This window comes from Vipera berus (genome assembly GCF_964194415.1).
Source record: "Vipera berus genome assembly, chromosome: Z".
NCBI lineage: Eukaryota > Metazoa > Chordata > Lepidosauria > Squamata > Viperidae > Vipera > Vipera berus.
In genome coordinates this window covers 132,923,096-132,949,693 of record NC_138205.1, presented here as the reverse complement: position 1 = coordinate 132,949,693, position 26,598 = coordinate 132,923,096, and the positions used below count along the sequence as shown (strand labels likewise).

Below are 26,598 nucleotides of genomic sequence, written 5' to 3'. Positions count from 1 at the left end.
CTTTTATGTCCTACCTCACTTTTATGTATTCTTTGTATCTTTCTTTATGGCCTGCCTCAAATCTCCTGCTCGAGCAGAAGGTTGGACTAGATGACCTTCCAGCTCTTGTCATCAGGGCGTTTTTTCTCATAGAACGCTCAGAACGGAGTTCCGGCACCTTTTTTGGATGGAACCTTGTAGGGTATGCAAGGAAGGTTGCATGACATGTGTGAGTTCCGGCACCTTTTTCTTTTACAAAAAAAGCACTGCTTGTCATTCTATTCCACAGGTCGGCAACCTGCGGCTCCGGAGCCGCATGCGGCTCTTTGAGCCGTCTCTTGCGGCTCCCAGCCGCCCGGTGCGCGCGCACCTCTTCCAACGGGCAGTGGTGCGCGCGCACCTCTCCAAATGGAGAGTGGCACCGCCCGTTTGGAGAGGTGCACGCGCACCTCCCCGAATGGGCGGAGGTGCGCGCGCACCTCCCCAAACCTTTGGAGAGGTGCGCGCGTACCTCCGCGCGAATGGGCAGCGGTGCCGCTCTTTCAGGAAGCCCGCCGCGGCCCGTCTGTGAAGCTGCCGAAAGCGGCAGCTTAGCAGACGGGCCGCGGCAGCTTCCGCAAAGAGCGGCGCCCCTGCCCATTCCGAGAGGTGCGCGCGCACCTCTCCGAACGACCGGAGGTGCGCGCGCACCTCCCCAAACCTTTGGGGAGGTGCGCGCGTACCTCCGCGCGAACGGGCAGCGGTGCCGCTCTTTCAGGAAGCTGCCGCTTTCGGCAGCTTCCTGAAAGAGCGGCGCCGCTGCCCCTTCGCACGGAGGTACGCGCGCACCTCCCCAAAGGTTTGGGGAGGTGCGCGCGCACCTCCGGTCGTTCGGAGAGGTGCGCGCGCACCTCTCGGAATGGGCAGGGGCGCCGCTCTTTGCGGAAGCTGCCGCGGCCCGTCTGCTTTCGGCAGCTTCCTGAAAGAGCGGCGCCGCTGCCCCTTCGCACGGAGGTACGCGCGCACCTCCCCAAAGGTTTGGGGAGGTGCGCGCGCACCTCCGGTCGTTCGGAGAGGTGCGCGCGCACCTCTCGGAATGGGCAGGGGCGCCGCTCTTTGCGGAAGCTGCCGCGGCCCGTCTGCTAAGCTGCCGCTTTCGGCAGCTTCACAGACGGGCCGCGGCGGGCTTCCTGAAAGAGCGGCACCGCTGCCCATTCGCGCGGAGGTACACGCGCACCTCCGGTCGTTTGGAGAGGTGCGCGCGCACCTCTCGGAATGGGCAGGGGCGCCGCTCTTTGAGGAAGCTGCCACGGCCCGTCTGCAAAGCTGCCGAAAGCGGCAGCTTTGCAGACGGGCCGTCGCCATCGGGCAACCGGGAACCGGTTCCATCTCATTTTTAAAAAAATGGCAGCCGCGTGCGTCCGCGCATGCGCAAAAAACCTTTTTGCGCATGCGCGTGCATGGACACACGCACGCGGCTCCCTCTTTTTTTAATTTGTGATGGAACCGGTTCCCAGTGGCTCTTTTTCTTTTTTAGGTTGCCGACCCCTGTTCTATTCTATTCTATTCTATTGGTCAGGGTCAGAGACCCCCACCCAGAGTTTGGCTGTGGCTCTGGGTGCCCATTTTTCCCCGATGGAGCCTAAGGAGGGGTCGCCTGAGGAGGAGAAAATCAGGGATGGGGGGGCCTCTCCGGCCGCTGATGGGGTGGGGGCACCCCTTATAATGAGTGTGGGGTGTGTGTGTGTGTGTGTCTGTGTGTGTCTGTGTATGTGTGCGTGGGAGGAGGGCGAGGTAGAAACAGAGCCGTCCTGTTGGTCGGCACTTTCACTTTCACTTTCCCTGTCCTTCGGTGGGGGGAAGAAGAGGGAGGAGCGTTCCCGGGCCAATCCCCCTCCCGACCCCGCCCCTGCCCGACCCCGCCCACCCGGGCAAAAGGCAGCCGGGGCGGCTCCGCGGCCGCACAGCTGATGATCCTGCCTGGCGCGGGGAGATCCAAGGAGCCAGACGGGGATCGCGCGCAGGTTTTCTCCGCAGCAGCGCAGGTGGGGAAGGAGGGGGGGGCAGAGGAGGCTCCCGGGGGTCTTTGCGCGGCAGGGCAAGTGAGGAGGGGGGGAGAAGGGGGGGGTCCCCCAAAGGGGAGGGGGGAGAGGAGGCTGGGGGGGCTGTCTTTGCGCGGCAGCGCAGCTGGGAAGGGGGAGGAGGGGGAAGCCCTGAGTTGGAGTTGCGCGGGGGGGGGGAGGAGCAGGATGGCCGGCTTGCAGGGCGCAAAGGGGCGAGGATCGGGGCGCCCTATCCCGGCGGCCGAAGCTAGGATCGGGACTAGCCGGCAGACTTAAAGCCCCTCTCTGCATCTCCCCGAATCCCAAGGCGGAGAAAAAAAAACAAAAACTTCTCGGGATCCGCGCAAGAGGGGCGCAAGTCTTCCCAGGCGAATCGGGGGGGGGGTTCCCCCTTCCTTTTTCCCTTCTCGGGGGTCCGCGGGGACCCCCTCCAGCCCCCCTCCCTTTGCCTCCCCCTCCCCGGCTCCCTCTCTCTGATCTCCCCCTCCCTTTGCCTCCCCCTCCCCAAATCGGGGGGTCCGTGTGGGGCAGTCCGAGCAAAGGAGACCGGCCCGGAGTTGCGACCCCCGCCCCCCCTTCCCAGCTGCTGTTCCCTTTCTGTGCGGCGGGGGGGGGGGAAAGAGAGGGAGGAGGTGGGGGGAGGTGGAAGCGCCCCCCCCCTTTACGGGGTGATGCAGAGAGTCCCGGAGCTTTTCGGTGGGAGGGGATTTGCGTCTCTTTGGGACCCCCCCCAAAGTCCCCTGGGAGAAACGTCCTTGTGGGGGGGCGGGGTGTCACGCATTGCTAGAAAAAAAGGCAGGAGGGGAGGGGCAGCGCTCCCATTCCTCCCCCCCCCTTTTTTCAGACGTTCCCCCCCCAGTTCTTCCTCGGGGATCCCCAATCTTCTCTCTTCTTCCCGCCCCCCCCCCACCCCCAGGCTCAGGAAGCTCCAAAGCTCTCAACCGCTGGGAATCATGGACCAGGCGACTAGGATGTATCCCAGGGTAAGGTCTCTTGAAAGAAAGGTGTGTGTGTGTGTGTGTGTTTGTGTGTGTGTGTGTGTGTGTGTATTTGTGCGCGTGGGGTGAGGGGGGGAATGTTTCGGAAAAGGGGAGATGCTCTGCTCCTGTGTGGAAGGATTTGGGGTCCGGACAAGCATCTGGGGGCCGCTTTGGGGCCCCGTTTGCCCCCTCCCCAAAAACCAGCTCTATCTGCTTCTTGTAAGGATAGGGGGCGAGGGAGATTCCGCTACTGAATTATGCAATGTGTGCCCCCCCCAAGCTGGGGTGGACCCTGACCCACTTCCCCCTCCCTCATTCCCCCCTTCCTTGGTCCCTTCTCAGCCCTCCCCCACTTACCTGGGGGGAGGCTCCAAAGCAGCTTCGGAGCAGTGCCTTAAATGGGGGGGTGTCCCAGAGCAGCTTCTGACCTATGCCTTAAATGGGGGGTGGTGCTCCAGAGCAGATTCTGACCGATGCATTAAATGGGGTGGGGGCTCCAGAGCAGCTTCGGAGCGGTGCCTTAAATGGATTCTGAGCAATGCCTTAAATGGTGTGGGGGCTCCAGAGCAGCTTCAGAGCGGTGCCTTAAATGGGGGGGTCCAGAGCAATTTCTGAGCGATGCCTTAAATGGGGTGGGGGCTCTAGAGCAGCTTCTGACATGCCTTAAATGGGGGGGGGCTCCAGAGCAGCTTCAGAGCAGTGCCTTAAATGGGGTGGGGGCTCCAGAGCAGCTTCATAGCGGTGCCTTAATTGGGGGGGGGTCCCAGAGCAGATTCTGAGCGATGCCTTAAATGGGGTGGGGGCTGCAGAGCAGCTTCGGAGTGGTGCCTTAAATGGGGGGGGGGTTCCAGAGCAATTTCTGAGCGATGCCTTAAATGGGCTGGGGGCCTCCAGAGCAGATTCTGAGCGGTCCCTTAAATGGGGTGGGGGTCCAGGCTGCGGTTTCTGGGCCCGAAGGGGAGGAGGGGGGGCGGGAATAGGCTCCCTCTGCCCCACTGGACCTGCCGAGGCCTCGGGAGCGTGACGAGCCGTGTCTGACCCGTGCATCCTTTCCACTCTTCCAGCGAGCCACGGATGAGGAAGGCGCCCTGGGCAAGCGAGGAGGCCACGTCGGGCATTCGGGGGACCCTCGGACTTTGTGGGGCCCACACGGCAGCCACTTGGCGGGTGAGCGGATGCCGGTCCCGAGGAAGACCAGCCCTCTCTCCCCATAGCAGACAGAAAGAGCCTTGCTGGCCGGCCCAGACGAGGAGGTGCCTTGGCCCCTCTCTGGAAAACCCCCCAGTCTGGAGCATGGCTGCCCTCCCTCCCTCCCTCCCTCCCTCCCTCCCTCCCTCCGGGTCTGTGTTACCCACGGGTGGTCCTCTCTGGCCTGCTCCCACAGTCCCTACTGGTTTTTAAAGAAGAGACCAGAATGTCACTTGTCTGAGATGGTGTAGTTTCTCCTGCTCAAGCAGGGGGGGTGGACTAGAAGACCTCCAAAGTCCCTTTCAGCTCTATTCTATTCTATTCTATTCTATTCTATTCTATTCTATTCTATTCCATTCCATTTTCTTATTTCATATTCTGTTCTGTTCTATTCTTATTTCTTATTCTATTCTATTCTTATTTCTTATTCTATTCTAATTTCTTATTCTGTTCGATTTCTTATTCTATTCTATTCTAATATTCTATTTCTTATTCTATATTCTGTTCTGTTCTGTTCTATTCTCTTATTTCATATTCTGTTCTGTTCTATTCTTATTTCTTATTCTTTTCTAATTTCTTTTTTTTTATTGAAACGTTTTACAGTACATTTTATCTTTAACAATCCCCCCCTCCCGCCACCCACCCCTACCTAACCCTCCCTATCCCTCCCCCCCATTCCCCCCTCCCCCCCCCGACTTCCCAGAGCTAAGTACAAGGTATAAAAACAAAGAACAATCATAAACATCCATATGCTAACAACAATAAACTATTAAGTCTATCGCACTCTAGCACAAATAGAATGACTACAAGCAATACTGATATTACATAAAAAAGAGAGAAAAAGAGAAAACTTATTCAAATGCTAAGTGAAACTTTTTAGTCCCATATTTGTTCTGGATATAATCAATCCACTTTTTCCACTCCATAATATAACGTTCTTGCGAATGATCCTTCAAATGAGCCGAAATCTTTGCCATTTCCGCCAGGTCAGAAACTTTTAGAGTCCATTCTTCTATAGTCGGCAGTTCCTCCTTCTTCCAATATTGAGCTATTAAAAGTCTTGCTGCTGTGATTAAATTCAACATCAACTTAATGTCCACAACAGTAGCATCTGTAATTATACCCAATAAAAACAATTGCGGACAAAACTTTATCCTTTGCTTGAAGATCTTCTGCATATTCCACCAAATTTTTATCCAAAAAGCCTTAACCTTTTTGCAGGTCCACCATATATGAAAATACGTTGCATCTTCGCCACCACATCTCCAACATTTAGGTTGATAGTTCGGATACATACTTGCAAGCTTTTTAGGATCTAAATGCCATCTATAAAACATTTTATAAAAGTTCTCTCTTAGGTTTTGGGCTTGCGTAAATTTTACATTCCTCACCCAGATCTTTTCCCACGTGTCCATTGTAATAACTTCTTGAATATTCTGGGCCCATTTTATCATACAATCTTTAACAAGTTCTGTTTCTGAGTCAATATCTATCAATGCAAGATAAATCCGTTTGATATGTGCTGGACCCTGGTTTCTAATTTCTTATTCTGTTCTTTCTTATTCTATTCTAATATTGTATTTCTTATTGTATTTCTTATTCTATATTCTATTCTATTCTGTTCTATTCTATTCTATTTTCTTATTCCATATTCTGTTCTGTTCTATTCTTATTTCTTACTCTGTTCTATTCTTTCTTATTCTGTTCTATTATTTTTATATTCTATTCTATTCTATTCTATTCTATTCTATTCTATTCTATTCTATTCTATTCTATTCTATTCTATTCTATTCTATTCTATTCTATTCTATTCTATTCTATTCTATTCTATTCTATTCTATTCTTATTTCTTATGTCGCTATTTCCAGCCTATTCAGTGACGCCCCGACATGTTGGATCGTGGCCACACTTTTCTTTCTGGGCACGTGAAAAATGTCTCCACTCCTTTTAAGTAACGTTGCCTTCCAAACCCGCAGGAGAGGACGCCGAACTCAGACTAATACTGCTGGGGAAGACCGGAGGTGGGAAGAGCGCCACGGGCAACACCATCCTCGGCCGGAGAGAGTTTGAGTCCCTCCTGGGGCCAAAGGCCACCACCCTGAGGTGCCAAAGGGGGCAGGGAAGCTGGCAGGGCAGGAAGGTCTCCGTGGTTGACACGCCCGGCATTTTTGATTCTGAAAACTACAGTGAGATTGTGCAAAATGAAATCAGGGCTTGCATCGAGCTGTCCCGGCCTGGTCCGCACGCCCTGATTTTGGTGACCCAGGTGGGGCGCTTCACTGCAGAAGACGTGGCTGCCGCAAACTGTGTCTGGGATATCTTTGGGGCCAAGTCCGCCAAGCACACCATCGTCCTCTTCACCTGCCTGGAGGATCTGGGATGGAACCCTCTGCAGGAGTACGTCCAAAACTCCGACAACAGGAATCTGCGGGGCCTGATCCGTCAGTGCGGGAACCGCTTCTGCGGCTTCAACAACAAGGCCGCCGGAGCCGAGCGGGACAGGCAGGTCTCGGAGCTGATGGCGATGGTGCAGAAGACCGTTTTCCAGAACGGGGGGAGATGCTACGTCAACCAGCTGTACAGGGAGCCTAACTTACGGGACGAGCACGTCCAATCTTTCGTGGCCAAGAACAGAAGAGAGAGGACATGGGTACCCCAGGCACCTTGGAGTTCCACAAAGAGTCAAGCATGGATTGTCTGGTGTTGCTTGGCAGTGTTTGTGTTTGTGATCCTTCTTGTTGTCCATTATTCATGAGTTCTTTGCAAAGTTTTTGGAGGGAGAGGAAGATACGTTGTGAGTGAGTGGTTTGTGTGGACTTGCCCTGATTGCAGTGAACTTGCCATACCTGGGGAGGCCAGAAGGAGACCGGTGGGATGCCAGGAGAGCCACAGTTGCCTTCACAGCCTAGCGTCTCCCCAGTTCCTTCCCTCTCTCCAGGTCTTGGGACCCCTTGTCCCCCTTGACGGATCTCAAGACCGAGCAAAATGGAAGGAAGGGGCTTGGATTCTGCATTGTTTGTGTGTGTGCGTGGAGGGGAAACGAGGCAATGGGGTGGCACAGCATTCTGGGCAGTGGCACATATAATGGAGCCAAGCCCAGCTAAGCAACCTGGTAAAATGGTGCAAAATTTCAACATTGGTGCAAGATACACAGCTTTCCCTTGAGTGGTTTGTAGTCCTCAGATTGAGCTTCCCGTCTCCGAACACAGTTTGAATGATGGATGATCTGCTGGTGTGAATTCTCAGCGACCTCACAGGGAGATTTTCTCCGTGTTTGTGTGTGTGTGTGTGTGTCTGTCTGTCTGTCTGTCCTCTAGGCCTTCCAACAGTGCGCTCCATCGTCTCCAATTGGTGTCCATCCACCTTTCTCAGGACAAAACCTCTTTTTCTCTACAGTGGTCCTGCCGCTGAAGGAAAATAACTCCCACACGCACCGTGAGCTTCTGTGGCTGAGGGGGACTAGAAGTGGGTGTCCGCCATTCTTGGGGGGGAGAGAAGAGATGATCCCACTACTCCAATGCAAAATAAGAAAAATAGGATGAAAATGGCTTGATTTACAAGAAAAGGAAAAACGAGTACACGAATAAACTTTACCCTTTTGACAGTAACTTACTAAACGTGTGTATTATATAAGATATATGTGTGACATAGTTTACAGCATGACATCTTGTACACAGGTAGTCCTCGACTTACGGCCACAGTTGAACCCAACATTTATCTTGCGGAGCGAGACACATTTGTGAAGGGAGTTTTGCTCCATGTTATGACCTTTCTTTACGACCTTTCTTGCCATGGTTAAGTCAATCGCTGCGGCGGTTAAGTTAGGCACATGGCCGTTAAGCGAAGCCGGCTTCCCTGTTGACTTTCTCGTCAGAAGGTCGTAAAAAGGGATCGTGGGATTCTGGCGCACTGCAACTGTCATAAATACGAGTCAGTTGCCAAATGTCTGAACTTTGAAGGCATGACTATGGGGATTCCCCAATGGTTAGAAGTGTGAAAAGGTATCAAAAGTCAGATTTCCTAGTGCTGCCGTAACTCTGAATGGTCATTAAACCAGCTGTTGTAAGTCAAGGGCTACTTGTATTATATAAAATACATAAAGTTTACAGAATTACACACTGTATATGTTTAACACCAATTTCTTGGTAAGATGCACCCTATTACCAGGTTCTCCTCGGCATTTTTATTAATAAAGGCTCTCCATATGTGGATTGGTAAACATTGATTGCAATCTTTGGATTCGGGGAATGTATCCCAAAATTCAGGAAGGGGCAGGGAGCTTCTGGGATTGGGGCAAGGACACCGAGCCACGGGTGATTGCGGCTTGCGCAGAAAGTCAATTCAAGCCACAAAAAGAAAGCCGGGTGCTGCCTCCAACACATGGTGGGGTCTGACCTCGGCTTCCAAGTGGACAGATCTCTTCAACGGGAGCCAGCCATTAAAAAGCTAACCCGATCCTTGGTTGTATAAATGGAGGCACAATCAAAACCAGGTGGCGTTTTTAGTACTGCTTTGTAAAGCCTTAGTAAGGCCACACCTGGAAAGCAGAGAGGAGCAACTGGGATGATCAAAGGGCTGGAGGCTAAAACACACACAGAACGGCTGCAGGATTTGGGTATGGCCAATCTAGAGAAAAGAAGGACTAAGGGGGGGGGCATGATAGAAGTATTCCAGTATTTGAGGGGCTGCCCCAAAGAAGAGGGGGGGGGAGTCAACTTATTCTCCTGAAGAACCTGAAGGCAACGGATGGAAACGTAATCAAGGAGAGAAGCAAACTAGAACTAAGGAGAAATTTCAATCAAGGAGAGAAGCAAACTAGAACTAAGGAGGAATTTCCTAACGGCAAGAACAATTTAACCAGTGGAACTGCTTGCCACCAGAAGTTGTGAGCGCTCCAACACTGGGGGTTTTTCAGTAGAGACTAGACAGACATTTATCTGAAAGAGTAGAGGGTCTTAAGCGCGGTGTGTGTGTGTTGGACTTAGAAGACCACTAAGTTCCCTTCCAGCTCTGTTAGTCTGCGATTCTGTCAGGGCCCCTTCTAACTCTTGTCATTCTGTATTCTTTAAGATATTGAATTTAGGGGCTGGCAGACTAAAGCGTGCCATGGGCCACAACACGCAGTTGTACTTGATTGGCTCCTGCGAGAGGTGATCTGCGCTGCGATTGGTTGCTGTGGGGGGGTAAAGTGGGCGCTTCCCTTTTTCCCGCCTTTTTCCTTCTCTGCCTTTGGCCTGCCGTTTAATTTACGTCAGGATCTTCCTCCGTTCTGAGCTGTCCGGTCTGCTCGTGCAAGAGGCGATCTGCGCTGGGATTGGTTGCCGCAAGTATTAAGGGGGCGTTTCCCCTTTCCCCCCGCTTTTTTTCTTCTCTGTGTTCTGCGCGGTGTTTAATTTTACCTCAGGATCTTCCTGTGTCCCTGACTGCCTTGCCTTGTCTTCTGTTCTGGATGATGACAAGGACTCTTGTAAGTTTGAATGTTAAAACATATTTATATACACATATAAAAGACAACAGGTTTGTGTCAGTGTCTCCGACTTCATCTTAATAATATTAAAAGTTGGAAGGGACCTTGGAGGTCATCTAGTGCAACCCCCTGCTCAGGCAGGAAACCCTATATACCATTTCAGACAAATGTCTGTCCAGTCTCTTAATAATAATAATAATAATAATAATAATAATAATAATAATAATAATAATAATAATAATAATAATAATAATAATAACTGTCCAGTCTCTTCATAATAATCATAATAATAATAATAACAACAACAACAATAATAATAAAGTTGGAAGGGACTGTGGAGGTCATCTAGTGCAACCCCCTGCTCAGGCAGAAAACCCTATATACCATTTCAGACAAATGGCTGTCCAGTCTCTACATAACAACAATAACAGCAATTATAATAATATAATAATAATAAGTTGGAAGGGACTGTGGAGGTCATCTAGTGCAACCCCCTGCTCAGGCAGAAAACCCTATATACCATTTCAGACAAATGGCTGTCCAGTCTCTACATAACAACAATAACAGCAATTATAATAATAATAATAATATAATAATAAGTTGGAAGGGACTGTGGAGGTCATTTAGCCTAACCCCCTGCTCAGGCAAGAAACCCTATACCATTTCAGAGAAATGGCTGTGCAGTCTCTTCATAATAATAATAAAGTTGGAACAGACCTTGGAGGTCATCTAGTCCAAGGCAAGAAACCCTATACCATTTCAGACATGGCTGTCCAATCTCTCCTTAAAAACTTCCAGTGTTGGAGCATTCACAGCTTCTGGAGTCATTTCTTGGTGCCTTTCGCCCACCCCGAATAAAAGCATAGATTAAAAAAAAAAAGATTTGAAACTGATATTTAACGATGCAAATGCTAATCATTTTTTTAAAAGTTGGAAGAGACCTTGGAGGTCATCTAGTCCAGTGTTTTTCAACCACTGTTCCGCGGCACACTAGTGTGCCGCGAGATGTTGCCTGGTGTGCCGTGGGAAAAATTGAAAAGTAATTATAAAATACTTTCTTTGTGTTTATTTGATTCCTATTCAAGAGAATTACTTTATATATAGTCAATATAGGCACAGAGTTAAATTTTTTAACATTTTCTAATGGTGGAGTGCCTCGTGATTTTTTTCATGAAACAAGTGTGCCTTTGCCCAAAAAAGGTTGAAAAACACTGATTTAGTCTAACCCTCTGCTCAGGCAGGAAACCCTATCCTATATCAGACAAATGGCTGTCCAGTCTCTTAAAAACTTCCCATGTTTGAGCACTCATAACTTCTGGAGGCAGGTAGTTCCACCGGTTAATTGTTCTAACTGTCAGGAAGTTTCTCCTTACTTCTAGGTTGCTTCTCTCCTTGACTAGTTTCCATCCGTTGCTTCTTGTCCTGCTTTCAGGCGCTTCGGAGAATAGCTTGACTCCCTCTTCTTTGGGGCAGCCCCTGAGATATTGGAAAGCTGCTATCATGTCTCCCCTGGTCCTTCTCTTTGTTAAACTACACCAGGGGTGTCAAACTCAATTTCATTGAGGGCCGCATCAGCATTGTGGTTGCCCTCAGGGGGCCGGGTGGGTATGGCCAGGGTGGGTGTGGCCTACTGGGTGGGCGTGGCTAAAGTGCGTATGGCCTACTGGGTGGGCGTGGCCAGCTCTACATCGTTCGCATCAAGGGTGCCTATGGGGGCCTGGGCAAGAGTGGGACAGATCTGAGGGTCTCTGGCAGGAGGAGGGTCTCTGGGCCAGGGCCAAGGCAGTGGGGGCCGTTCCCTCACTGTTTCCAGGATGGCTTCGCGGGCCACATGAAACCACTTCGCGGGCCGGATCTGGCCCCCGGGCCTTGTGTTTGACATGTCTGAACTAGAGGGTCTCCTGCTTGAGCAGAGGGGTTGGACTAGCAGACCTCCAAGGTCCCTTCCAGCGCTTTGATTCTGTTAGGGTCTCCTGCTTGAGCAGAGGGGTTGGACTAGCGGATCTCCGAGGTCCCTTCCAGCTCTATTCTGATTGAAGGGCAGAAGGTCTTTGGCCAAGGACGGCCTGGCTGCAGCCCTCCACCCACCCACCCACCCCTTTAAGCCCTTCCGGTGCCCTTATTCCCCTCCCCCCCCAACCACTCTGCCCTAAGTCAGATTCCGTAGAGAGGGGACGGATAACAAACTGGTTGGAAGGAATTCCGGAGCCCAAAGGAAGCGTGAAGCTGGCTCCCAGGCAGTCCCACCAGCCTTAGAAGAGCTCCTGGACCCACCCCCCTCCAAGGCCGGGAACGATAAACCTTCCTAAACAGGTGAGTCCATGCTGGATCCCAGGTACAAACAGGGCCATAAAATGCAGGCACGCCTGGGACCTTGTCCGGGTTCAATCTGGGCGCCGCGGGGACAGGCAGGTGTGTCTCTCCACCTTTCGTCGGTTGGGCCGGCTTCACTTTTGGATTGCTTCTCAAACATTAAACCTTGTGATTTCTCCCGAGGTTGACTGGCGTGTGGCCAGCAGGGGAGGGTGGGGGCCATTGTCCAGTCTTTCCTTCCTTTCTCCTAATCATCTTGGCCCACCTTTGCCTCCGGTGACGGTTTTTGCAAAAAAAGGAGGTTCGCCACCCGCTTTATCTGTGGTTCTGCTTTGCTGTCCACTGCACTCCAGAGTTCACACAAGTCCCCTGCTTTTTGTACAAGCGCATTCTGGTGGGCTGGGGGCTGCTTTATAAGCCCTGTTCCTGCCCACGCCCACCCGCCCATCCAGCCCCGGGGAACATTGGCAGGGTGGCTGATTGTGAGGGGGACATTTCATCGTTTCTGCAATCCTGTCTTTGGGAACGGGGGCTTGCCTTCCTTATTCCCAGTAACTCAGCTTCAAGAATACGGAGGCCGCGGTTAAAGGAAATCTGGCTGTTGGTATTGTGTGCACTCATCAAACAAATGGTAAGGAAGAAGGGGAACGGAACAACCCCAAAACGGGTTGTGTAGTAGGAAACAGGGTCCCTCCAAAAGGACTCAAATACCCAGACACCCAAGCGCCAAGTAGGAGGAACAAAGAGGGTGAATTAGAAATCCGAGCACAGGAAAGCAGACGTGATGTCGCTGCCATTACGGAAACTTGGCGGGGTGAAACCCATGAATGGAATATACAGCTGGAGGGATTAAATTTGTTTAAAAGATAATAATAATAATAATAATAATAATAATAATAATAATAATAATAATAATAATAATAATAATAATAATGATGATGATGATGTTGGAAAGGACCTTGGAGGTCATCTAGTTCAACCCCTGCTCAGGCAGGAAACCCTGTACCATCTCAGACAAATGGCTGTTCAGTCTCTTCTTAAAAACTTGCAGTGTTGGAGCATTCATAACTTCTGGAGGCAGGTGGTTCTACTGATTAATTGTTCCAACTGTCAGGAAATTTCTCCTTAGTTCTAGGTTGCTTCTCTCTTTGGTTAGTTTCCACCCGTTGTTTCTTCCATCTGGTGCTTTGGTGAACAACCTGGCCCCCTCTGCCTTGTGGCAGTCCCTCAGATACTGGAACATTGCTATCACGTCTCCCCTATTTCTTCTTTTCCTTAGACTAGCCAGACCCAAATCTTCCTATGTTTTAGTCTCCAGGCCCCTGATCATCTTAGTTGCTCTTCTTTGAATTTTTTTTTCCAAACTGTCCACATCTTTTTTGTGGTATGGTTACCAAAATTAGGGACGCGGTGGCTCAGTGGGTTAGGACGCTGAGCTTATCGATCAGAAGGTCGGCAGTTTGGCGAGTCGAATCCCGAGTGCCACGTAACAGAGTGAGCGCCTGTTACTTGTCCCAGCTTCTGCCAACCTAGCAGTTCGAAAGCACGTAAAAATGCAAGTAGAAAAATAGGGACCGCTCCGGTGGGAAGGTAACAGTGTTCCGTGCACCTTTGGCGTCTAGTCATGCCGGCCACATGACCACGGAGACGTCCTCAGACAAGCGCTGGCTCTTCGGCTTTGAAACGGAGATGAGCACCGGCCCCTAGAGTCGGAAACTACTAGCACGCATGTGCGGGGGAACCTTTACCTTTACCTTTACCAAAATTGGTTGCAGTATTCTAGCTGTGGTCTTTATACAGCGGTAATAGTACTACTCATGATCTTGATTCTATGCCTCTGTTTATTATACAACCCAGAATTTTGAAGAACCCTGGGCTTAGGACAGAATGTTGTGGTACCCCACTGCTTACTTCTGTCCATGTGGATGTAGTGCCATACTCGTTGAGTATGGTTTGTTAGCCAGTTACAGATCCATCTGGTAGTGATGTTGTCTATCCCACCTTCTCTTAGTTTATCAAGGAGTAGGTTGTGGTCTATTTTATCAAATGCCTTACTGAAGTCCTAATAATAATAATAATAATAATAATAATAATAATAATAATAATAATAATAATAATAATAATAATAATAATGATGATGATGATGATGATGATGATGATGATGATGAGGAGGAGGAGGAGGAGGAGGAGGAGGAGGAGAAGAAGAAGAAGAAGAAGAAGAGGAGGAAGAAGTTGGAAGGGACCTTGGAGGTCATCTAGTCCAACCCCCTGCTCAGGCAGGAAACCCTATACCATTTCAGACAAATGGCTGGCCAGTCTCTTCTTAAAAACTTCCAGTGTTGGAGCATTCACCATTTCTGGAGGCAGGTTGTTCCACTGGTTAGTTGTCCTCACTGTCAGGAAGTTTCTCCTTAGTTCTAGGTTGCTTCTCTCATTGACTAGTTTCCATCCGTTGCTTCTTGTCCTGCTTTCAGGTGCTTTGGAGAATAGCTTGACTGCCTCTTCTTTGGGGCAGCCCCTGAGATATTGGAACACTGCTATCATGTCACCCCTCACTCTTCTCTTTGTCAAACTACACATACCCAATTCCTGCAACCGTTCCCTATATGTTTTAGCCTCCAGTCCCCCAATCATCTTTGTTGCTCTTCTCTGTACTCTTTCTAGAGTCTTGATATCTTTTTTACATCGTGGTGACCAAAACTGGATGCAGTATTCCAGGTGTGGCCTTACCAAGGCATTGTAAAGTGGTATTAGTACTTCATGTGATCTTGATTCTATCCTTCTGTTAATGCAGCCTAGCACTGCATTCCTCTGGTCCACTAATTTTGTCACCTGGTCAAAGAATGCAATAAGATTTGTCTGGCATGATCCGTTTTTGATAAACCCATGTTGGCTTTTGATAATGACTTTGTTTGCCTCTAGATGTTCGCTGATTCGTTGCTTGATTAGCTTTTCCAAGATCTTCCTAGATATTGAGGTCAGGCTGATAGGTCTGTAGTTTCCTGGATCCATTTTTTCCCCTTTTTTGAAGATGGGAACTACATCAGCTCTTTTCCAGCCCTCTGGTAGTTCCCCAGTGCTCAAGTGTGACATAATATATCACATTTTTGGATAGGGAAACTATTAGTAGATGGGAAGATAATATATCACATTTTTGGATAGGGAAACCTAGTAGATGGTAGGTATGCAGTAAACATAATATATCACATTTTTAATAGGGAAACTATTAGTAGATGGTGGGTATGCAGGGAGCATATATCTTATTTTTGATAGGGAAACTATTAGTAGATGGTGGATATGCAGGGAGCATAATATATTGCATTTTTTGATAGGGAAACTATTAGTAGATGGTGGGTATGAAGGGAACATAATATATCATATTTTTGGATAGGGAAACTTTAATAGTAGATGGTGTGCAGGGAACATATCACATTCTCTCATCAAATATGGAGTTTATACTGGTGATAGTATAAAGTTCAGATATGCTGGCTGGGGAATTCCACAAGTCTTAAAGTAGCCACATTTGGAGACCCTGGTTTAGCAAAAAGTGAATGTCAATGCTCTTGAAAATGGTTGTAACTCATCCTGAAAAACACAAAAGGACTCGCAACTACAGAAACATTTACCAATCAGCATATGAAGTGCCTTTATTAATACAAGTGCCAAGGAGAACCTGTCATTAGGGTAGATAACATGTATCAAACTGCCAGCTCGCGGGCTGGTTGCATCACGTGGAGGCCGTGCCCACCCCAGCTCAGGCAATGCGGAAAAAGTCACGATACGTCGTGACACATCACGTGACGGGGCGACTATGACACCCGTGCGATAGATCTTACCAGGAAATTGGTGTTACATGTTACATGTGTTACATGTTTTACACACGTTTAGTAAGTTACTGTCAAAAGGGTAAAGTTTATTCATGTACTCGTTTGTCCTTTTCTTTTAAATCAAGCCATTTCCATGGGGAAATTACAATGTGGGCAGCCAGAACCCCTCCTACCCTATGATGTATTTCCTCTCCCCTCCCCTTTTCTGGGATAGACTTCCTCCTTCTTCATCCCTGGAGATGTTCATTCTCCATTACTGGCAGACATGTGATAACCAGCAGACATGTGCTCCAGATCCACGTGCAGATGCTGGAAGTTATTACCATCTTCTGACCTTGGAAATACTGTTCAAACCATCTTAACGCACCCCACCTATTGTATTCTACTCTACATGCAATAAAGGTATTTTTAGATGATAAAGGGTGTTTCCACGAGTTCAGCTACCTGGAGAGAGAGCTGTTAACGGTAATGGCATCTGCTTATATAGACCATAGAAGTCTTAACAAGGGATTAATTACAGTACAAAGGCTTTGATCCAGAATAGTCGGAAGATGGTAATAACTCCCAACGTCTGCATGTGGATCTGGAGCACATGTCTGCTGGTTATCACATGTCTGCTGATAATGGAGAATGAACATCTCCAGGGATGAAGAAGGAGGAAGTCCATCCCAGAAAAGGGGAGGGAAGAGGAAATACATTATAGGGTAGGAGGGGTTCTGGCTGCCCACATTGTAATTTCCCCAAAACGGCCACGTGGTGGCAGCACACATAAGGACACACACACACACACACACACACACACACACACACACACACACACACAAATCTCCCTGTGGAGTCATTGAGAATTCACACCAGCAGATCATCCATCATTCAAACTGTGTTCGGAGACGGGAAGCTCACTCTGAGCACTACAAACCACTCAAAGGAAAGCTGCGTTTCTCACACCAATGTTGAGATTTTGCACCACAATTTTAGCAGGGTGCTGGGCTCGGCTCTGTTATTTGTGCAGCTGCGGAGAAGGCTTGTGCCACCCCACTGCCTCTTTCCCCCCCCACACACACACAATGCAGAATCCAAGTCCCTTCTGGGGGTCTATTCTCCAGCTCCCCAATCTGCTTGGTCTTGAGATCGGTCAAGGGGTCCCAAGGCCTGGAGACAGGGAAGGAACTGGGGAGATGCTGGGCTGTGAAGGGAACTGTGGCCCTTGTGGCATCCCACCAGTCCCCTTCTGCCCTCCCCAGATGTGGCAAGTTCACTGCAATCAGGGCACGTACACAACAAGCCACTCACTCCCAACGTATCTTCTGCTCCCTCCGAAAACTTTGCAAAGAACTCAAGATAACTGGACAGCAAGAATGATCACAATTGCCACCACAACGCAAAATGACCCAATCCATCCCCAAGTCTCTCTGGAATACCCCTTCGACACCCGTTCACAGTCCTTGCGGTCCTTTACAAATATCCTAACAGGCTGATTCCATATGTTGGGCTTCACGTACAGCCGGTTGACGTAATATGACCCATGATTCTTGGAAATGACTCTCTCCACCATCTCCATCAGCTCTGAGACCTGCCTGTCCCGCTCGGCTCCGGTGGCCTTGTTGTTGAAGCCGCAGAAGCGGTTCCCGCACTGCCGGATCAGGCCCTGCAGATTCCGGTTGTCGGAGTTTTGGACATACTCCTGCAGGGAGCCCCCTCCCAAATCTTCCAGGTAGGTGAAGAGCACAATTGTGTGCTTGGCGGACTTGGCCCCAAAGATATTCCAAACCCGCTTTGCAGCAGCCACATCTTCAGCAGTGAATCGCCCTACCTGGGTCACAAAGATCAGGGCATGGGGACCAGGCTGGGAGAGTTCGATGCAAGCCCCGATCTCACTTTTCACCATCCCATTGTAGCTTTCAGAATCGCAAATGGCTGGGGTGTCGACCACGGAGATCTTCTTGTCCTGCCATCTTCCTTCACCCCTTTGGCAGCTTAGGGTGGTGGCCGTTGCCCCCAGGAGGGACTCGAATTCTCTCCGGCCGAGGATGGTGTTGCCTGTGGCACTCTTCCCGCCTCCAGTTTTTCCCACCAGGATCAGCCGGAGTTCGGTGTCCTCCCCTGCGAGTTTTGAAGACAGGGTTACACAAAGGAATTGAGACATTTGCTACGTTACAAGGAAGAACCGTGTGGCCGCGATCCAACATTTCAGGTGTCACTGACCAGGCTGGAAAGGGGGACAGTTTTGGAAAAGAGTCACCCCTGCCCCGAAGTGCTTCAGGGATGTTTTTTGGTGAATCTCCCAGAGTCGTTAAAATGGGATACTCTGCTGTACAGATTATCTCCACGTGCCGATCCCACTTTAGCAAAACTCCGCTGATAAAACAATGAAGCTCTTGAGTCAGGAAATTACCCCCTGTTTTCAGAGGACAGCCTGGGTCCCAGCAGCCCCCCACCCCACACCTGAGGTCCGAATATGGCCACTGCATCCAGCCCCTACCAGCAAAAGCTGGGTCCAATCGAGCAGTGTGACCCAGAAGAGACTCAGGGCTGCTGGCAGAGAGCTGCGGGAGGATGCCTGACCCACTGGGTTGGGGGGGGGGGGGAGGAAAGCTTGCAAACCGGCTTCCAACTTGGTTTGTTTCAGACAATGCGATTAAACCTGCCAGGAGGACGATCCAGGCGGAGTCGAGGAAATTCTGACTGCCAGGGGTGGACCCAAGGGGTTTGCTGAAATGGGTCTTGAAAGCCATCCCCCACCCACATGAGTGCCCCATGGAAGCCCCTTCCTCCTGCCTGCCTGTTTCTCCCACCCCACCGGTGAGACTACTGCCTTCCCTCCGCGGGGAACCTGCCTTTTCCCTGTCCGAGGTGGGTCTCTGAGAGCTGGAAGGCCAGCAGGCACTGTGGAAGGAGGCCCATCCGTGGGCAACAGAGCCCCTGACAGAGGGAGGGAGGCAGCTGTGCTCAGGAGTGGGGAGGGGGTGTCCGCCGAGGGGGCCAAGGCACCCTTCCTCTACGCCAGCCAGCGAGGCTCTGGCTGTTCGCTATGGGGAAGAGACCAATCCAGCGCAGCTCTTCCTCTGAGCTGGCATCAGCTCGCCGTCCCAAGTGGCTGCCGAGTTTCCCCCCCGCCACCACCCCAAAATGCCAGGCGTGGCCTCCTCGCTTACCCAGCATGGCCTCCTCATCTGAGGCTCCCTGGAAGAGTGGAAAGAGAAACACGGGTCAGACCTGTCCAGCGGGCTAGAGAGAGCCACCTGCCCCTGCCCCCCCCATTCAGAAACCGCAGCCTGGTCCCCCACCCCCATTCAAGGCTGCTCTGGAGCATTCCCCCCCCCAGCTAAGGGGTTGGGGTGGGTCTGAGATGCTGTGAAGGGTCCCGGGAAGGGAAGAAAGGAGGGAGAGGGAAGCAGGTGGAGGAGAAAAAGGGGAAGTAGAGGTGGGGGACCCCCCTTTATTTGGGGAGGCGTTGCATGCTTGAGCAACCGGAGCCTCGCTTGCCCCCTTCTTTCTAAAAGTAGAGGACAAGGCTGGGCTGGAGCATGACGGGGAGGAGTGGGGGCTGGATGCTTTTTTCCAGGACCCAAATTCTGCGCCGCATTGAGCAGAGGGTCTTCCCTTTCCCACCCCCCTTTCAGGATCCCCCCTTCCCAGACCTACCTGTAATGTCGACTGCCGGTTCATTCCTGGCTGCTGAAGCTCGCAAAGGGATTAAGTCTCCCCGGGACTGTGGGGAAGGAGAGAGAAGATTGGGGGGGAGAGATCCTTTTTTTTTTTTTTTGAGGCGAGGGAGGGCCCGGGGCAGCTCCGACCCCTTTTTGGGTGGGGGGGAGGAAACGGGGGCACTGCCCCTCCCCTCCCGCCCTTCCCAGTGATGCCTCTGGGATCACTTTGCACCGAAAGAGGTGCCCATTTCTCTTGTTAGTCTGGAGGGGGGGTCTCTTCGGACCCATGAGGATCACCGCCCCCCCCCCAAGAGGCGCCTTCCCAGCCTCTTCAACGTCTCCGAGAAGGAAAACGGAAGGGGGACCCCCCCCCGACTCGCCTGGGAAGAGTGCACCCCTGGTGCGCAAATAATAATAGTAATACTAAATAATAATAATTTTGGTGGGGTGAAAGCCACGAATGGAATATACAGCTGGGGATTTAATTTGTTTCATAATAATAACAATAATACTACTAAATAATAATATGGTGGGGTGAAAGCCACAAATGGAATATACAGCTGGGGATTTAATTTGTTTCATAATAATAACAATAATAATATAGTGGAGTGAAAGCCATGAATGGAATATACAGCTGGGGATTTAATTTGTTTCATCATCATCATCATCATAATAATAATAATAATAATAATAATAATAATAATAATAATAATAATAATAATAATAATAATAATAATAATAAATAATACTAAATAATAATACTAAATTATAATATGGTGCAGTGAAAGCCACGAATGGAATATACAGCTAGGGATTTAATTTGTTTCATAATAATAATTAATAATAAATACTAAATAATAATACTAAATAATAATATGGTGCAGTAAAAGCCACGAATGGAATATACAGCTGGGGATTTAATTTGTTTCATAATAATAACAATAATAATAATAAATAATAATATGGTGGGGTAAAAGCCACGAATGGAATATACAGCTGGGGATTTAATTTGTTTAAAAGTAATAATAACAATAATAATACTAAATAATAATATGATGGGGTGAAAGCCACGAATGGAATATACAGCTGGGGATTTAATTTGTTTCATAATAATAATAATACTAAATACTAATAATAATAATATGGTGGAGTGAAAGCTACGAATGGAATATACAGCTGGGGATTTAATTTGTTTCATAATAATAATACTAAATACTAATAAATAATAATAATATGGTGGAGTGAAAGCTACGAATGGAATATACAGCTGGGGATTTAATTTGTTTCATAATAATAATACTAAATACTAATAAATAATAATAATATGGTGGAGTGAAAGCTACGAATGGAATATACAGCTGGGGATTTAATTTGTTTCATAATAATAATAATAATTAATAATAATATGATGGGGTGAAAGCCATGAATGGAATATACCGCTGGGGATTTAATTTGTTTAAAAGTAGTAATAGTAGTAGTAGTAGTAGTAGTAGTAGTAATAATAATAATAATAATAATAATAATAATAATAATAATAATAATATGGTGGGGTGAAAGCCATGATTGGAATATACAGCTGGGGATTTAATTTTTTAAAAAATCATAATAATCATAATCATCTTACATTTTAAGGAGAGACCTGGTTGATACCTAGGGACGCTGGCAGCAACCCGTGTCAACCATTAGTGCCAGTCAATTTGAGTGTTCAGTTGACCGAGTTTCATGTTTTAGGAATAAAAGCTTTGTGGTGATAATAATAATAATAATAATAATAATAATAATAATAATAATAATAATAATAATAATAATTAAAATAATAATAATAATAATAATAATAAGGTGGGGTGAAAGCCAGGAATGGAATAGACAGCTGGGGATTTGCTTACAAGTAATAATTATAATTATAATAAATAAGTTGGAAGGGAACTTGGAGGTCATCTAGTCCAACCCCGGGAGGCTTTTTTCCCCCCCCTTGGGATTCCTTGGCATTCGAGGAGAGCCGGGGAGCGGCCGCGTCTGCCGGCTATTCCCCCCCCCGCCGCCCCCCCACACCAGCTCAGCGCCTCCCCCTGGGCGGACCCCTCCTCCACCCCCCTCCTGACGTGCGCTGCGGCGGAAGGACCCCCGTTCCCCACCCACCCTCCCGAATTACGCTGCTGCTGCTGCTGCGGAAAAACCTGCGCGCGATCCCCGTCTCGCTCTGGATCTCCCGGCGCCTCGCAGGATCAGCTGCTTACTGCGGCCGTGGAGCCTCCCCGGCTATCTTTCCCCAACCCCCACCCCCACCCCCGGGCGGGCCGGAGAGGGGGGAGGGCATGGCCTGGGCCCGCCCCTCCCTCTCTCCTTCCCTCCCCAGAAAGAGGGGGGAAAGTGAAAGTGCCATTCACTTTCTACCTCACCTTCATAAACCCCCCCCCGCTTTCTTCCCCCCCCCCCCGCCGCCTTAGGGGTTGCAGTGGGACAGTTGCGCCCCCCCCCCACTCATCACAAGGGGAGCCCTGTGGATCGATGCGGCTGCCAATCTCTCCCCCTCCTGCCTGGCATTCAGGTTGGGAGTGGAAATCCTGGGGGGAGAGGGGGGGGACTTCGGGGCACCTCGAAATAATAGACCAAACCTGGTGGGTGGGTGGGGTGTCCCTTGGAGGCTGTTTCTGCTGCGCCTGTTCCCCCCCCCCCAAAAAACCTTCCGGCCTCGACAGCACCCGGCCCTCTCGGATTTCAACTTTGCCCGGTTTGTTCTTCCTCCTTTGCACTTGGGTGGTTGGAGTCATTTTGGGGGGAAGGGACCCTGTGTCCTGCTACGCAACCTGGTGTGCGTCTTGACTTCCCTTCTCCTTTGTTTCATCCCACAATACCCAAACCCAGAGTCTTTTCTTTTTAACAGCGGCCTCGATATATCCTTTCGGCTCGATTGACGGGAGATTGATCTCGGCAGTGCTTTTTTTGTAAAAGAAAAAGGTGCCGGAACTCACACATGTCATACAACCCGCCTTGCCTACCCTACAAGGTTCCATCCAAAAAAGGTGCCGGAACTCACACTTGTCATACAACCCGCCTTGCCTACCCTACAAGGTTCCATCCAAAAAAGGTGCCGGAACTCACACTTGTCATACAACCCGCCTTGCCTACCCTACAAGGTTCCATCCAAAAAAGGTGCCGGAACTCACACCTGTCATACAACCCGCCTTGCCTACCCTACAAGGTTCCATCCAAAAAAGGTGCCGGAACTCCGTTCTGAGCGTTCTATGAGAAAAAAAGCCCTGGATCTCGGACAGGAGAACCTCCTCGTTCCCACAGCCAGGATCGGAGGGACAGAAAAGACGACACCTCAGACTCACAACCAGCCACCCTGGCAGTGTTTCCTGATGCTGGATGGGGGTGAGGGACGGGGAGGGGGGGGAGCCGACCGGAGCCTCTAAACCAGCCCCCCCATATCCCAGCCCAAATGAATTCTGGACAGCCGGAGGGAAAGAATCGATAAAGCAAGGAGCAGATCGTCTGCACAAAACCATCACACAACCAGCCACACCGACAATGTTTCCTGATGCTGGATGGGGGGGGTGGGAGACGGGGAAGGGGGAGCAGACCGGGGCCTCTAAACCAGCCCCCCCCCATATCCCAGGCCAAATGAATTTTGGACAGCCGGAGGGAAAGAATCGATAAAGCAAGGAGCAGATCGTCTGCAAAAAAACCGTCACGCCAGGCCGAGGTGGGCGAAGATTGTGAAAGACCAAAGGGCAGGCCGGACCGTGACCCCGAGGCCCTGGGACGACAACCACCTTCCCGCCAATCAGCTCGGGAGAAATCGCAAGGTTTCATCTCTCGATGAAGCTACAAACGGGAAATCAAGGAACAGGTGGAGGAGAGACAGGTCTTGCCCCTGGCTGGGCCCGGATAAAGTCCCAGGTGCGCCTACATTTTATGGCCCTGTTTGTGCCTGGAATCCCATCAGCGGCTCACCTGAAGTTTCACCGTTCCCCGCCTTCGGGGAGGGGGGGAGGCTCCAGAGCTCTTCTAGGGCTGGCGGACCACGGGGGGGGGGGCCTGGGACCCCTCCCTCCCCTGGTGGCTACACGCCGATCAGTTCGGGAGAAATGGCAAGGTTTAATCTTCGATAAGCGACAAAAGTGGAACCGGGCAACGGGATAACAGGTTGTGAAAAACAAAGGAAAGGCTGGACCGTGACCCCGGACCCTGGGGCCCTTCCCTCTTCTCTTGGCCACACGCCAGTCAACTTCGGAGAAATCACAAGGTTTCGCCTTTGAGAAGCTACAAAAGTGAAACCGGGCGACAGATGACAGGTGGAGAGACACACGCCTTGTCCCTGGCCGAGCCTGACACTTGCATTTTATGGCCCTGTTTAGATCCGGGATCCATCAGCGGCTCACCTGAAGGTCCACCGTTCCCCACCTTTGAGGGGGGGCCCTACAGCTCTTCTAGGGCTGGTGGACCGGGGGTGTCCCTGGGACCCCCTCCCTCCCCTGGCGGCCACACACCAATCAGCTCGGGAGAAATGGCAAGGTTTAATCTTACGGCCCTGTTTATACCTGGGATATCAGGAAGGGCTCACCTGTTTACGAAGGTTCACTGTTTCCAGCCTTCTGGGGTGGGGGGGGGTCCAGGAGCTCTTCCAGGGCTGGCGGGACTGCCTGGGACCTGGATTCGCACTCGGTCCATAGATTCCTTCCTCCCTGTTCAGTTATCCCACCCCCACCCCTATGGAATATGACTTAGGGCAGATTGGGGGGGGTAGAATAAGGGCATCCGGAAGGGCCTAAAGGGGGTGGACGGAGGGCTGCAGCCAGGCCGGCCTTGGGAAGGAAACCTTTTGATCTGAGGAAGGACACAAGGCGGGGGGGGGGCAGCAAGGCCAAGGAGTCCACCAGGCAATTGGGACAACGGCATGTGGGGGGGGGTAGAGGCAGAGCAGAAGGGGAGGGGCAGGACGGGGGTCTGAGCAAGGAGGTCAGGCCGGTTCTGGCTGAGGACTCAGCCGTGGGGGGAATGGCTCCAAGTGGGGACAAGAAACAATCGTCACCAACTTGAACAATCCAACAAAAATGAGTTTCAATGTGGAGAAAAGCAAAATCTGTTCTGTTCCTTTCCTTATTCTGTTCTGTTCTATCCCATCCCATCCCATCCTATATTCTGTTCTGTTGTGTTCTATTTTGCTCTGTTCCATCCTATATTCTATTCTATTCTGTTCTATTCTTTTCCTTATTCTATTGTATTCTATTCTGTTCTGTTCTATCCTATCCCACTCCATCCCATCTTATTCTATCCTGTCCTGTCCCGTCCTATATTCTATTCTATTCTATTCTATTCTGTTCTGTTCCTTTCCCTATTCTATTCTATTCTGTCCCATCCTATATTCTATTCTGTTCTGCTCTGTTCTGTTCTGTCCCATTTCATCCCATCCTATTCCATCCCATCTCGTCCCATCCTATATTCTGTTCTGTTCTGTTCCTTTCCCTATTCTGTTCTGTTCTATTCTATTCTATCCCATCCTATATTCTATTCTGTTCTATTCTATCCTATCCCATTCCAACCCATCCTATTCTATGCCGTCCTGTCCTATATTCTATTCTATTCTGTTCTGTTCTGTTCCTTTCCCTATTCTATTCTATTCTATTCTATTCTATTCTATTCTATTCTATTCTATTCTATTCTATTCTATTCTATTCTATTCTATTCTATTCTATTCTATTCTATTCTATTCTATTCTATTCTATTCTATTCTATTCTATTCTATTCTATTCTGTCCCATCCTATATTCTATTCTGTTCTGCTCTGTTCTGTTCTATCCCATTCCATCCCATCCTATTCTATCCTGTCCCGTCCCGTCCTATATTCTGTTCTGTTCTGTTCCTTTTCCTATTCTATTCTATTCTGTCCCATCCTATATTCTGTTCTGTTCTGTTCTATCCCCAGGGCTTTTTTTTCTCATAGAACGCTCAGAACGGAGTTCCGGAACCTTTTTTGGATGGAACCTTGTAGGGTAGGCAAGGCGGGTTGTATGACATGTGAGTTCCGGCACCTTTTTCTTTAACAAAAAAAGCACTGTCTATCCCATTCCACCCCATCCTATTCTAACCCGTCCCATCCTATGTTCTGTTCTGTCCTGTTCCTTTCCCCATTCTATTTTATTCTATTCCATTCCATTCCATTCCATTCCGTCCTGTCCTGTATTCTGTTCTGTTCTGTTCTATTCTATCCCATCCCAACCCATTTTATAATCTATTCTATTCTGTTCTGTTCCTTTCCTTATTCTATTCTATTCTGTTCTGTTTCTTTCCCTATTCTGTTCTGTTCTGTTCCTTTCCCTATTCTATTCTGTTCTATTCCATTCCATTCCGTCCTGTCCTGTATTCTGTTCTGTTCTGTTCTATTCTATTCTATCCCATCCCAACCCATTTTATAATCTATTCTATTCTGTTCTGTTCCTTTCCTTATTCTATTCTATTCTGTTCTGTTTCTTTCCCTATTCTGTTCTGTTCTGTTCCTTTCCCTATTCTATTCTATTCTATTCTATTCTATTCTATTCTATTCTATTCTATTCTATTCTATTCTATTCTATTCTATTCTATTCTATTCTATTCTATTCTATTCTATTCTGTCCCATCCTATATTCTATTCTGTTCTGCTCTGTTCTGTTCTATCCCATTCCATCCCATCCTATTCTATCCTGTCCCGTCCCGTCCTATATTCTGTTCTGTTCTGTTCCTTTTCCTATTCTATTCTATTCTGTCCCATCCTATATTCTGTTCTGTTCTGTTCTGTTCTATCCCCAGGGCTTTTTTTTTCTCATAGAACGCTCAGAACGGAGTTCCGGAACCTTTTTTGGATGGAACCTTGTAGGGTAGGCAAGGCGGGTTGTATGACATGTGAGTTCCGGCACCTTTTTCTTTAACAAAAAAAGCACTGTCTATCCCATTCCACCCCATCCTATTCTAACCCGTCCCATCCTATGTTCTGTTCTGTCCTGTTCCTTTCCCCATTCTATTTTATTCTATTCCATTCCATTCCATTCCGTCCTGTCCTGTATTCTGTTCTGTTCTGTTCTATTCTATCCCATCCCAACCCATTTTATAATCTATTCTATTCTGTTCTGTTCCTTTCCTTATTCTATTCTATTCTGTTTCTTTCCCTATT

At 49.2% G+C, this 26,598-nt stretch overlaps 2 protein-coding genes and 1 long non-coding RNA gene across 3 annotated transcripts in view; 1 reads left to right on the top strand and 2 right to left on the bottom strand.

Annotated features, from left to right (window-relative positions):
- The window catches only part of LOC308678093, a 305,537-nt gene that overhangs the window by 113,855 nt on the left and 165,084 nt on the right, over positions 1–26,598 (bottom strand). The gene's annotated exons all lie outside the window — the stretch shown is intronic.
- On the top strand, positions 2,975–6,944 carry LOC308677823 (GTPase IMAP family member 2-like; the record flags this gene model as incomplete). The annotated part of the gene is made up of 3 exons (XM_081344520.1): positions 2,975–3,004; positions 4,066–4,168; positions 6,166–6,944. The coding sequence occupies 3 exons, from the start codon at positions 2,975–2,977 to the stop codon at positions 6,942–6,944; spliced, it is 912 nt and encodes a 303-aa protein (XP_081200646.1).
- LOC308677822 (GTPase IMAP family member 1-like) lies at positions 17,133–19,465 on the bottom strand (the record flags this gene model as incomplete). Its single annotated transcript, XM_081344519.1, has 3 exons — positions 17,133–17,899; positions 18,799–18,979; positions 19,442–19,465. 3 exons carry the CDS (start codon positions 19,463–19,465, stop codon positions 17,133–17,135), a joined length of 972 nt encoding a protein of 323 aa, XP_081200645.1.